The 14547-nt window shown below is 43.4% G+C and overlaps 1 protein-coding gene across 1 annotated transcript in view; it reads right to left on the bottom strand.

Annotated features, from left to right (window-relative positions):
* Positions 1–335: 335 nt before the first annotated feature.
* The window catches only part of LOC120059702 (polyhomeotic-like protein 2), a 39601-nt gene continuing 25389 nt past the window's right edge, over positions 336–14547 (bottom strand). The window contains exons 8-15 of the mRNA XM_039008763.1: positions 11576–11928; positions 11217–11409; positions 7701–7906; positions 4629–4761; positions 4381–4501; positions 4133–4253; positions 3724–4030; positions 336–1920 (exon numbers count right to left, since the gene is read on the bottom strand). Of these exons, the coding sequence (XP_038864691.1) occupies positions 1766–1920; positions 3724–4030; positions 4133–4253; positions 4381–4501; positions 4629–4761; positions 7701–7906; positions 11217–11409; positions 11576–11928 (1589 nt within the window). The 3' untranslated portion in view covers positions 336–1765. The remainder of the gene's footprint in view (positions 1921–3723; positions 4031–4132; positions 4254–4380; positions 4502–4628; positions 4762–7700; positions 7907–11216; positions 11410–11575; positions 11929–14547) is intronic.

Below are 14547 nucleotides of genomic sequence, written 5' to 3'. Positions count from 1 at the left end.
TCCACAGGCCACAATAAACAGCTTGATGAACTCTGCGAATGAGATGTCGCGCTGCATGAGGCAAATGGCAGTCACACCAGATACTGACTGTTTTTCTGATGCACTCCCCTATCTTTAAAAAAAAGTTGTGACCAGATGCATATCTGTATTACCAGTCATGTGAAATCCATAGATTAGGGCCTAATGAATTTTTCAATTAACTGATTTCCTTATATGAACTGTAACTCAGTAAAATCTTTTAAATTGTTGCTTTTATATTATTCTTCAGTATATGTTACAATGTACACTTAACTAATGTAATACATACTCATGTTAAGATACAGGAAGGACGAAGGATCTTTCAGAGTTCCGTAAAGAACTGCAATTCATAAAAGATCTTGCTATTGTACTGAACTTGCCATAATATCAAACTCTAGAACATATAGATTTTTACACAAAAAGACAAATAACTTGTTTCAGATTATTTATCATTGAAAAATGTTGCGTAACAAAATCAGTTATTTGATAAATACAGGCATTTGACAAAGTATTCTCAAACAAAACATTAAACACAATTGACCATTCATTACATGACAAGCACAAGTAAACAAGATTTTTATAAAAACACTAAAAAGACACTTCCCTCGAGCCATGATATTTACATGTTTGCATATTTCTAAATACTTGATTTTCATATAACAATTATGGATAACTTAAAAGCAAAATACAGGCAGCTTTAGACTCACACAGAACTAAGTCTTTCTCAGGAGCGAAATAGCTCAACAACTCAAAACAAACCTAACTTATGAATTTCAGACCCAATCAAGTCATTTTGGTTGTATTAATTAAAACTAAAGAGAATATAACCAATAATTTTAAGTGCTAGTGGAGTAAGAGGTATGATGGTGAATGTCGACAGTGAGTTCCTAGTGGTCTTTTCGCCACTAGGGTCAACCCATAGATTGTAGGGTTGACACATACCGTCATAGAAGATCTCACAGGATGTGAAATCTGACCCAGAAATAAATAAGGTATGGCATGTCTTGGTAAATCACATTTTGAAAAAAGGTGTGTCTTCTAAACCAGTACAATGTACAGGGAAATAACGATTTTGTACATGAAACCAAAATCAATATCACAAACCAAAATCAATGTCTCAAAGCATAGCGTAAACTGCTCTGAGCAAAGTCAAAGGCCATGCAGTGTATGTATGTGTATAGTTGGTGATCATTATGAAATAGAGCTTAGCATCTGTTGGATAAGACTCAGACTGGCGACGGCTTTCATTTGTCCCAGGACACACAAAGTACATGTATGGCTGTCAATAACATCAGATCAGCATCAAAAGAAACATACTACATATGCAGTCAATGATAATTCAATTCACAATTATATCTCAGGAGAAAGTATTTCAGATATACCCACATCTCTCTTTTCAAACAGACTCAAATGTATCCTTGCAGTGCTTTTAGCACTATTAGTGCCATTATTCTAAGGCAGTCAGTCCATTACATTTATTGTAAACTATTATTTTTGACAGCCAAAGGGATGATCAGTTGTCTGTTTGCAGGCCATGGCTAAACGTACCGTGAAGTAGCCAATCCAAAGGTGGGATGAAAGATGGTAGTGCAGAGGTCAGGTAGTCATCAGTGCGATGGCGACATGTTTTGTCTTGTCCCAGAGTGTGACTCCTTCCCACCAAACACAGACATATGCACTCATTCGCACACCATACACAGACATACAAAAACATACAACAAACCAGCACTATATCGACCCATCATGGCTAAGAGTCTTTGAGCATGTTGATGTGTGCGTAGATCTTAAGTGCAGGTCCCAGTTTAATATTCATGGCACTCATAAGGTGGTCCTCTTTCAGTAGGAGCATGGCCTGCCCATCTATCTCCTGCGAGCGGAACTCATCTGCTATCTCCTGGCAGCCTAGGAACAACAAGCCACAGTGAACCAGTTAAATAATGCTGCTATTCTGTGTTATCTATGCATAGTCACTAATAACTCTACCTACATACACATATTACCTCAACGAACCGGTGCCCCCGCACATTGACTCTGTTCTGGTACACCCCGGTATAGAGTCTCGTTATTGTTATTTTACTGCTGCTCTTTAATTACTTGTTACTTTTATTTCTTATTCATATTCATATATTTTTAAACTGCATTGTTGGTTAGGGGCTTGTAAATAAGCATTTTACTGTGAGGTCTACACCTACGCATGTGACTAATAATTTAACTATCTAATTTCAAAGACAATTCATGAACACTGTCTACATTAGACAATCCACTGACGAATGAATAAACTTTATTCATCCCCAGAGCAGAAATAAGTATACTATCACTACTACAACATACTTCAGAAGAATGTAGTTATGGTGTAGGCCTAACTAAATGCATGAATATATATATATATATATATATATATATATATATACACACACACACACACACACATATATACACACACATATATACATACACACGTGTGTGTAGACACCCTTTCAAATGAGTGGATTCGGCTATTTCAGCCACACCCATTGCTGACAGGTGTATAAAATCGAGTACACAGCCATGCAATCTCCATAGACCACTGGTTCTTAATCCTGGCCCTGTGGACCCAAAGGCTGCACATTTTTGTTTTTGCTTCAGGCATAACATACGTAGTATGTTTTTTTAGCACTACACAGCTGATTCAAATGATAGACTCATCAAAATACTTTGATGACTTGAGTCAGGTGTGTAGTGCTAGGGCAAAAACAAAAATGTGCACCCCTTTGGATCCCCAGGACCAGGATTGAGAACCACTGCCATAGACAATTCGCCTTACTGAAGACATCAATGACTTGCAACATGGCACAGTTATAGGATGCCACCTTTCCAACAAGACAGTTTATCAAATTTCTGCCCTGCTAGAGCCGCACGGTCAACTGTAAGTGTTGATATTGTAAAGTAGAAACGTCTTGAAGCAACAGCTCAGCCACAAAGTGGTAGGCCACATAAGCTCACAGAACGGGACCGCCGAGTGATGAAGCACGTAGCAACACTCACTACAGAGTTTCAAGCGGCCTCAAAGCAACGTCAGCACAAGAACTGTTCATCGGGAGTTTCATGAAATGGGTTTCCATGGCCAAGCAGCCGCACACAAGACAAAAATTAGCAGCACACAAGCCTAAGATCACCATGCGCAATGCCAAGCGTCAGCTGGAGTAATGTAACGCTCGCCACCACTGGACTGGAGAAGGGGAAACACGTCCTATGGAGTGATGAATCATGCTTCACCATCTGGCAGTCCGACGGACGAATCTGGGTTAGGCGGATGCCAGGAGAACGCTACCTGTTTCAGCATGACAATGCCTCCGTGCACAAATAAAGATCCATACAGAAATGGTTGGTCGAGATAGGTGTGGAAGAAGATTGACTGGCCTGCACAGAGCCCTGACCTCAACCCCATTGAACACCTTTGGGATGAATTGGAAAGCTGACTGCAAGCCAAGCCTAATTGCCCAACATCAGTGCCCAACCTCATTAATGCTCATGGCTCACTAGTCCTCGCAGCAATGTACCAGTATCTAGTGGAAAGCCTTCCCAGAAGAGTGGAGGCTATTATAGCAGCAAAAGGCAGGGGGGGGGGGGTCCAACTCCATATTAATGCCCATGATTTTAGAATGAGATGTTCCATGAGCAGGTGTCCAAATACATTTGGTCATGTAGTGTTTGTATGAGACTGACCTGGAAGGGAGTGGATAAACTCATAGACTTCTTCTACATTCCACTTGGTGGGGTCGTTGGGCAGGAAGTGCTGAGTGAGGAGTGGCAGCTCTCTGCCTCGGGGGGCCTCTTGGTCTGAGCCTCTCCCTGCCTGGTGTGACAACGCCTGGGGTGCTGGGGGACCTGAGCTGGCTCCTGACAGGGGTGACGGAGGCTCCTCATAGCTAGACATGTCTGAGCAGGGGCTGGACTCCTCCTGGCTGGGTTGGGAGGGGAGCGGGGAGGACACTGAACCTCCCTGAGTCTGCTGAGGTTTAGGGGAAAGCTTCTGAAACATAAAACCCATGAGTCAGCCCTGGTGTCACTGAGGGGAGCATGTTAATTCACAGGAGAGCTGTCCTGTCAGTGGAGAAGTAGGAGAGGATCCTACCTGCTTCTTAGGTTCGACACTCTGGCGGCAGCTGTTGTGTGACCTTCTGCGCCAGCGGTTGGATGCTTTGCTCCTCTCTGGACGGAAGAGGCCTATCCGCTTAGTGCACCCAACATTATACCTATTCCACAACAACGATAATAGCTGTTATGGCAACTACCATCCCAAGACAACACTACTGAGAAGCTCTGACACTAAGGGATATAACCCAGTCAAAGCATAGAAATGGCCCATCAAATGTGACTTACCTTTTCGCACACACCATGGAACAGAACCGTTTTGACCCCTTGAATTTGTAAGCAAAGTCCACCCAGCCACAGAATTCACATCTCAGTTTGGGGGCATCTGAAACCTCTTGGTCTTTTAATTCTGTGTGCAAATCAAAATAGTAGATCAACAACATCTCTTACATCTGAATTGTTAGTATTTAGAAAGTCCATTATGGGGTTTATAGTCAAATACCATGGCTTTAATCACTCCAGCCATGACCTCTTACCTTGAGGGGTCAGCTCCTCTGTCTCAGAGTCTGTGGTGTTGGTGGGGTTACTAACAGGGGTCTTGTCTGGGTCAGAGGAGAGCTGCTCATGCAGCTTCTTTGGGCTGTCCATCATTACAGGCAACCGCTCAATCTGGTTAAGACAGAGTGTGACACATGAATGCTACTCTTTCCAAGCTATGACAGCAATACAATGGCAAACTTACCATGCAGTGTCCATAAGCTATAATAAAGCCTGAGAAAAGACTTAGAAATGTGCAGCAAACATCCACTAGGATGTCGTCTAACTTTTTAGGGATAGGGGGCAGCATTTTCAATTTGGATGAATAGCGTGCCCAGAGTGAACTGCCTCCTAGTCTGTCCCACATGCTAATATATGCATATTATTATTATTATTAAAACTGTGTGAATGATATCTGTGAGTATAACAGAACTCATATGGCAGGCAAAAACCTGAGAAAAAAACAAACAAACAGGAAGTGGAAATTCTGAGGCTGGTCGATTTTCAACTCATCGCCTATTGAAATGCTTCTACTGTGATTGCTTTTTCCGTAATTGTTTTGGGAAATCTGACACAGCGGTTGCATTAAGGACAAGTGTATCTTTAATTCTATGTAAAACATGTACAGTGGGGAGAACAAGTATTTGATAACCTGCAAAATCGGCAGTGTTTCCTACTTACAAAGCATGTAGAGGTCTGTAATTTTTATTAGACGGAATCTAAAACAAAAATCCAGAAAATCACATTGTATGATTTTTAAGTAATTAATTTGCATTTTATTGCATTACATAAGTATTTGATACATCAGAAAAGCAGAACTTAATATTTGGTACAGAAACCTTTGTTTGCAATTACAGAGATCATATGTTTCCTGTAGTTCTTGACCAGGTTTGCACACACTGCAGCAGGGATTTTGGCCCACTCCTCCATACAGACCTTCTCCAGATCCTTCAGGTTTCGGGGCTGTCGCTGGGCAATACGGACTTTCAGCTCCCTCCAAAGATTTTCTATTGGGTTCAGGTCTGGAGACTGGCTAGGCCACTCCAGGACCTTGAGATGCTTCTTACGGAGCCACTCCTTAGTTGCCCTGGCTGTGTGTTTCGGGTCGTTGTCATGCTGGAAGACCCAGCCACGACCCATCTTCAATGCTCTTACTGAGGGAAGGAGGTTGTTGGCCAAGAGCTCGCGATACATGGCTCCCATCCATCCTCCCCTCAATACGGTGCAGTCGTCCTGTCCCCTTTGCAGAAAAGCATCCCCAAAGAATGATGTTTCCACCTCCATGCTTCACGGTTGGGATGGTGTTCTTGGGGTTGTACTCATCCTTCTTCTTCCTCCAAACATGGAGAGTGGAGTTTAGACCAAAAAGCTCTATTTTTGTCTCATCAGACCACATGACCTTCTCCCATTCCTCCTCTGGATCATCCAGATGGTCATTGGCAAACTTCAGACGGGCCTGGACATGCGCTGGCTTGAGCAGGTGGACCTTGCGTGCGCAGCAGGATTTTAATCCATGACGGCGTAGTGTGTTACTAATGGTTTTCTTTGAGACTGTGGTCCCAGCTCTCTTCAGGTCATTGACCAGGTCCTGCCGTGTAGTTCTGGGCTGATCCCTCACCTTCCTCATGATCATTGATGTCCCACGAGGTGAGATCTTGCATGGAGCCCCAGACCGAGGGTGATTGACCGTCATCTTGAACTTCTTCCATTTTCTAATAATTGCGTCAACAGTTGTTGCCTTCTCACCAAGCTGCTTGCCTATTGTCCTGTAGCCCATCCCAGCCTTGTGCAGGTCTACAATTTTATCCCTGATGTCCTTACACAGCTCTCTGGTCTTGGCCATTGCGGAGAGGTTGGAGTCTGTTTGATTGAGTGTGTGGACAGGTGTCTTTTATACAGGTAACAAGTTCAAACAGGTGCAGTTAATACAGGTAATGAGTGGAGAACAGGAGGGCTTCTTAAAGAAAAACTAACAGGTCTGTGAGAGACGGAATTCTTACTGGTTGGTAGGTGATCAAATACTTATGTCATGCAATAAAAGGCAAATTAATTACTTAATCTTACAATGTGATTTTCTGGATTTTTGTTTTAGATTCCGTCTCACAGTTGAAGTGTACCTATGATAAAAATGACAGCCCTCTACATGCTTTGTAAGTAGGAAAACCTGCAAAATCAGCAGTGTATCAAATACTTGTTCTCCCCACTGTATCTTTCATCAAAGTTTATGATGAGTATCTGTTATTTGATGTGGCTCTCTGCAATTTCTCCTGATATTTTGGAGGCATTTCTGAACATGGCGCCAATGTAAACTGAGATTTTTGGATATAAATATGCACATTATCGAACAAAACATACACGTATTGTGTAACATGATGTCCTATGAGTGTCATCTGATGAAGATCATCAAAGGTTAGTGATTAATTTTATCTCTATTTCTGCTTTTTGTGACTCCTATCTGGCTGGGAAAATGGCTGTTTTTTGGACTTGGCGGTGATCTAACATAATCATATGTTGTGTTTTCGTTGTAAAGCATTTTTATTTATTTTTTATTTTTTAAATCGGACACGATGGGTAGATTAACAAGATGTTTATCTTTCATTTGCTGTATTGGACGTGTTAATGTGTGAAAGTTAAATATTTAAAAAAAATATTTTTTAATTTCCCGCGCTGCCCTTTCAGCGGAATGTTGTCGAGGGGTTCCGCTAGCGGAACGTGTGTCCTAGAAAGGTTAATCGATAAGTAAAACAGGCACCAACAGAGTCACTTAAGTGTGTGTATCAACATTTTGCTCAGAATGATAACACTTGGAAGGTGGTCTTAACATTTGTGCGCCTTCTTTCACAGACATCTCTGTATACACTGCTTTGGAACTACAGTAGGCTACTAGAATTCATTACTAAGTTAAACAATAGAAAGGCATTGCCCTTTATCATTGCTTAGCACGGTAAGTGCAGTTGTATGATTGTTTGTGTTTATTGCTAATAGGGACATGCCCCTGTGGGAATGCACTCGAAATGGTGACATGTTGCTTACTTGGTAGCTGATAAGGAGTACCATGGGAGGGCACTTACAGGGAAGGGTTCAGCACCCTCCTGGATGACAAAGCCCTCAATGACGTGGGTGAGGACCTGGGGCTTGACGATGGCCTGGGGTGGCTTGTTCTCTCCATTCTGGGGGGTGCTGCCGATCACAGTGGGTGCCTCGTTCTCATTTCCTGATGTCATGGCTGGGGGTGGTGTCTCAGGTGCAGCATTCAACCTCTTGGTAGTAGGGACTCCTGCCAATGACAAAAAGCAGTAGTTAACACATTGCATCACTTTCAATTATGTGGCCAAAATGTGTACACAATGTTTTAGAATAGATTCATTTCACTTTAATTATGCTAAAATATTTATTAAGAGTATGTAGTTAACGTTCTCTGCTGTACAGTCGTTTAAGTACTCAAGCAAATTTGCATCATATACTGTATCTATCATCCACCTGCCAAATCATGTGCAAAGGGGTCCACTTCGAATATCAAGCGTTTGTAATGTCACTCACTAGACGCGTATTATAGTTACTAATGTAAATTGATCACGATATCAAAATATGAAGAGAAAACAAACGGCTGTCAAAAGTAATTCGAGTCCAAAACATCGCTCATTTTTGACGGGTAGATCACTAGTTTGCAATTTCCAAAGCAAAAACACGTATGGCTACCGTAAACGAGTAACGTTAGTAGCTAGCTATGCATGAAAACAGCAGACGATTCGGTGGCTACTTGCAACAATGATAAACATTTTCAAAGTACTGCAAAAGTTTAACAACTGTCCCATTTCAAAGGTGAAATAACAAGAACTCGCTCACCAAACGTATTCCTGCCCGCTTCACTTACGCCTTTATCCGATTCAATACAAAAACGCGCTGTCGCCTGCCTCTCTCCTTGAAAGCGAGAATTCAGTCAACTGTACAAAGCAGGCAAGACAGAGCTGAGACGCTCGCTCGACCCAGCCCTGCTCCAATTGTGAGAGGCAGGCAGAGCTGAAGAATGAAATACTTGAATAAGGTAGCGCCCTTTTTTCTCTCTCCATAAACAGGTACTCTGCTCATATATACTCAGCAAAAGAAAAGAAACGTCCCCTTTTCAGGACCCTGTCTTTCAGAGATAATTTGTAAAAATCCAAATAACTTCATAGATCGTAATTGTAAAGGGTTTAAACACGGTTTCCCATGCTTGTTCAATGAACCATAAACAATTAATGAACATGCAGCTGTGGAATGGTCGTTAAGACTAACAGCTTACAGGCAATTAAGGTCACAGTTCTGAGAACTTAGTACACTAAAGAGGCCTTTCTACTGACTCTAAAAAAAACACCAAAAGAAAGATGCCCAGGGTCCCTGCTCATCTGTGTGAAGGTGCCTTAGGCATCCTGCAAGGATGCATGAGGACTGCAGATGTGGCCAGGGAAATACATTTCAATGTCTGTACTGTGAGATGCCTAAGACAGCGCTACAGGGAGACAGGATGGACAGCTGATCGTCCTCGCAGTGGCAGACCACGTGTAACAACACCTGCACAGGATTGGTACATCCGAACATCACACCTGCGGGACAGGTACAGGCTGGCAACAACAACTGCCCGAGTTACATCAGGAACGCACAATCCCTCCATCAGTGCTCAGACTGTCCGCAATAGGTCGAGAGAGGCTGGACTGAGGGCTTGTAGGCCTGTTGTAAGGCAGGTCCTCACTAGACATCACCGGCAACAACGTCGCCTATGGGCACAAACCCACCGTCACTGGACCAGACAGGACTGGCAAAAAGTGCTCTTCACTGACGAGTCGCGGTTTTGTCTCACCAGGCGTGATGGTCGGATTCGCGTTTATCGTCGAAGGAATGAGCGTTACACCGAGGCCTGTACTCTGGAGTGGGATCGATTTGGAGGTGGAGGGTCCGTCATGGTCTGGGGCGGTGTGTCACAGCATCATCGGACTGAGCTTGTTGTCATTGCAGGCAATCTCAACGCAGTACGTTACAGGGAAGACATCCTCCTCCCTCATGTGGTACCTTTCCTGCAGGCTCATCCTGACATGACCCACCAGCCATACTGCTCGTTCTGTGTGTAATTTCCTGCAAGACAGGAATGTCAGTGTTCTGCCATGGCCAGCGAAGAGCCCGGATCTCAATCCCATTGAGCATGTCTGGGACCTGTTGGATCGGAGGGTGAGGGCTAGGGCCATTCCCCCCAGAAATGTCCGGGAACTTGCAGGTGCCTTGGTGGAAGAGTGGGGTAACATCTCACAGCAAGAACTGGCAAATATGGTGCAGTCCATGAGGAGATGCACTGCAGTACTTAATGCTGCTGGTGGCCACACCAGACACTGACTGTTAATTTTGACCCCCTCTTTGTTCAGGGACACATTATTCCATTTCTGTTAGTCACATGTCTGTGGAACTTGTTCAGTTTATGTCTCAGTTGTTGAATCTTGTTATGTTCATACAAATATTTACACATGTTAAGTGTGCTGAAAATAAACGCAGTTGACAGTGAGAGGACGTTTCTTTTTTTCTTTTCTTGAGTTTACTATTCAATTTCCACACAATAAAATAGAAACACTTCACTCATGTTGACACATACATTTCTGGTTCTTCTCACATCTATAATCTTAGCCCTGAAAATTCACAGGTCTCAAATCTATCTGAGTAATAACTATTGGCATACAGGAACCACTTTATACAAATGTAGGTCCTGTGGCCCAATGTAGCAGACAATTCTTGCAAACCAATTCTCTTTATTTGGCAACATACTATACTGCACATATCTTGGTATGTCTGTCGAAAGATGCACAATAAATACCATGGACTCCATTAAAACCAGGAGCAGTTGGCTATTCTGTAACTTTGGGTTATGTTCAACCACTCAGCAGGCTCTGAATGTGTTGCAATCTGGTCCAAGCAGACAGCCAGTGGTCTTGCAGGCCTACCGCTCTATTTTTAGACATCAAAGATAACTATGTTTATTTTGAACAAGTGGAGCACCTCAACTATGCATTCACACCCAAGCATAAAAAAGGAGCCTTGTGGGTTTACATTTTTCATTTTTACAAGAAAAGTAGCAATACAAATGAAAGCTCTTAATATAATCTGCATGTTCAGCATTTTGAATGGGCCTTAGTGTGCGAGTGTAAGACTACCATCATAAAACACAGATTATTTTCCATTTGAGTGAAAGATAGATGGATAGATACACACATTTTCCTGTCCATGATAATTTGACACATCTATCATTTAACTTTCCTTGACTGGAACACTGTGTTCACTGCTCCTCAATGGTCCCATTGGGGATAATCAGACAAAATTATTCACCCTGACTCAAAACGACGAGCACAGCTGACAATAAATAGTAAGACAACAGATCTGCCTCCACACCTGGAGAGCAGAAAATAGCAGAGCGACTGATCTTTGGTCTGGTTCTCCAAGGTTGTAATTGGTTGCAAATATGATATGACAACAATAGACCCCTAGTTACAGTCCTGCCTCTAGGCAACATAACTAAGAAAGTGGGAAATAAAAACTTGTTAACTTATTAAAACCAAAAGTCCTGTTACCTTGTAGTTGGCTGATGGGCATAACTGGGTCAGTCTTGGGCTGCTCTGCTGGCTTGGTGGCTTGTGGTGGAGACGGGGCAGAGGGGGTAAATGGGGTGGGCTGCTGCTCTACACTGGGAGTCGGGCAGAGATCCCTGACCACCAATGACTTTGGCTTCTCCTGTCCTTTACGGTCCTGGACCAATCGGGAAGCCTGGGAGTTCGTAATAGAATAGAGAGAGAAGGGAGAAAGAGTTTAGTGAAACATAATATTTGACTATTGATTAGAAATTACTGATATATAGTATTTTGTTTACTGATTCATTGTATATTGTGAGAGTGATCCTCTTTCATTTCCATACTTCTTGCTGTGTACTCACCTGTGAGAGCGCTGGTTGTATCTGGAGGTTGATGGCTGTGAGTTGCACTGGCTGGGCTTTGGTCTGGCTCAGGCTGGAGTGGAGAGCATGTGGGCTGATGGTGGAGTGGAAGATGGTTGCCTGCTGGCTGGGTGTAGAGGGCTGGTGGTGAGAGGCAGGCTTGGGTAGCACAGGGACAGGGCCTGCCTGGCTGGGGGACTGGGGGACCAGGGAGGGAGTCTGCAGGTGGGGTTGGATGGAGGCAGTCTGCAGCAGCTGTCCCTGGGTCCTCTGGGAAGCATGGGTCTGCTGGATCACAAACTGATGTTGCTTATGCTGCTGGACCAGGGAGTGGGAAGGGATCTGGGTGTATGCTGGAACAGAAATCGAGAAATAGGATACATAAAAAATCTGACAGTTAAGTCTGTATACAAAAGGAAAATGGACTACCCTAACTCAAAACACTGTCATTTAGTGAAACGTGAAACGTGCTCTACACACCAACAGTCAGAGTAGCCCCGGGCCAGATATGTGCAGGAGGAAAGCAAGAGGGCAATATAATAAAACATTTTTTTTTTAGCAGACGCTCTTATCCAGAGCGATTTAAAGGAGCAATTAGGGTTAAGTGCCTTGCCAAGGGCACATAGACATATTTTTCACCTAGTCGGCTCGGGGATTCAAACCAGTAACCTTTCGGTTACAGGCTCAACGCTCTTAACCTCTAGGCTACTTGCCACCCCGGGCCAGACAGATGCAGGAAGAAAGCAAGAGGGCAATAAGAAGCCAATAATCTATGACCATGCTGTATGTAGTCATCTGTGAATCAATCCCCCAAACCTTCAGTTGCCCAAGCAATTTTCCCTAGGAAACAATGAGGTTGGATCTGGTCCTCATCATTACAGAAATATAGAGAAAGGGTTGTAATGCATCATCTCTCCTAGGAGCTGTTAAGCTGTTTGTCTCAGGAGTAAGCCCTATGGTCTTACAGTAGCTTCATGATTTTAGTAAACTAAAGGTGTCTAACATTAACCTTTGTGGATCTCTTTTGATTATGGATTGATGCCAAATACATAACCCCTTATCTGTATATTTTGTGTGGGATAGGCTCCATCTGGTCTGAATGTTTCTCTGTAACCACAGTCTCTACCCTGCTGTGAAAATAGAGACGTTTCCATCCGGCAGAATTGCATGTCATTAGTTATTTATACCCCAGGATCTGCTGGAAAGTGTTTGATTTTCACACGGCAAAACTCTATGTAAACCACAGCATGTGGTTAGCTATGGTTTCACTAAGTACAGGGTGAAGACCGACACATCTTCCAGAAAGTATTCTGATAAAAGCCCTGGACGGATACTCTCAATTACATGATAACACCGTAAAGTGTTACATTACATGATAACACCGTAAAGTGTTACATTACATGATAACACCGTAAAGTGTTACATTACATGATAACACCTACCACCCAGCCCTCATTAAGTATAAATAGAAAACAGAAGTTGTATAATAATGACTATCAATTCAGCAAATAGACCTAGCTAGCCCTTGAGTGGATTTCCCAACCGGTGCTCACCGGATACAAGAAACAGAACTCAGAGTCCTGCTTGACAGCTTTTTCAAGCATTTTAATGAGTAACAGAGAAATGTCTTGGAAGGAGAGAAAGGGGGATTCATTGAAATGCCTTTCTCCCTCAAGGCCTTGGGATTAAGGAGTGGAATGACTCAGGCCGGACCCCCCTCTATGGCCCCACTACGCTACCACTCCCCCATGCCTGTGTGTTGTTTCAGGATGTCTAGAGGAAATGTTTCAACAGCAGATCTTGGAAAATCCCTGAGTTTCTGCAATCAACTGCTGCTGCTTTAGTTTAGAAACCTCACCCACACAACAGTGTAAATCACTTTACACACATCTTAACACAGCTTGAGAAAAACTACTCGTTGGCCAGCTTATTAGGTACACCTGTCTAGTACCGTGTCGGACCAACCTGTTGCCATGAAGGGATGCACCTGGTCAGCAACAATGTTCAGATATGCTGTGGCGTTCAAACGTTGCTCAATTGGTATCAAGAGACCTAACGTGTGCCAAGAAAACATTCCCCACACCATTACACCACCACCGTTGACACCAGGCAGGATGGGGCCATGGACTCATGCTGCTTATGCCGAATCCTGACTGCCATCAGCATGACGCAACAGGAACCGGGATTCGTCTGCCCAGGCAATGTTTTTCCACTCCTCAATTGTCCAGTGTTAGGGATCTCTTGCTTCTTCTTGTTTTTAGCTGATAGAAGTGGAAACAGGTGTGGTCGTCTGCTGCAACAGCCCATCCGTGACAAGGACCGACAAGTTGTGCGCTCCGAGATGCCGTTCTGCACACCACTGTTGTACTTTGCCTGTTTGTGACCTGCCTGTTTGCTTGCACGATTCTTGCCATTCTCCTTTGACCTCTCTCATCAACGAGCTGTTTTTGCCCACAGGACTACAGCTGATTGGATGTTTTTTTATTTGTCGCACCATTCTCGGGAAACCCTAGACACTATCATGCTCGAAAAGCCCAGGAGGCCGGACCTTTCTGAGATACTGTAACCAGCGCGCCTGGCACCGAAGATCATACCACGCTCAGTCGCTTAGGTCAGTTTTCCCCATTCAAACGTTCAATCGAACAGTAACTGAATGTCTCGATGCTTGTCTGCCTGCTTTATATAGCAAGCCATGGCCACATGACTCACTGTCTGTAGGACCGAACCCTTTTTATGAACAGGGTGAGGTACCTAATAAACTGTGTACATGTCAAACATATCTATACTAATTGTGTTTTAAGTGCTTGTCAAAAGGAGTAAGTAATGGAGATACTATGTATGTATACTATGTATGTACATGAAAGCACTCAAGGGCTTGGTGAATTAACAGAGAATGGGGAGATCCTTTCAGGTGTACTACACTCAGTCCAAACACATAAACGGATGCTTAGCTAAAAACCAACTTAAAGCTA

Source organism: Salvelinus namaycush, chromosome 2 (genome assembly GCF_016432855.1).
Source record: "Salvelinus namaycush isolate Seneca chromosome 2, SaNama_1.0, whole genome shotgun sequence".
Lineage (NCBI taxonomy): Eukaryota > Metazoa > Chordata > Actinopteri > Salmoniformes > Salmonidae > Salvelinus > Salvelinus namaycush.
Note: the sequence above shows the minus strand (reverse complement) of the source record. Positions and strands in the feature narration are given on the sequence as shown.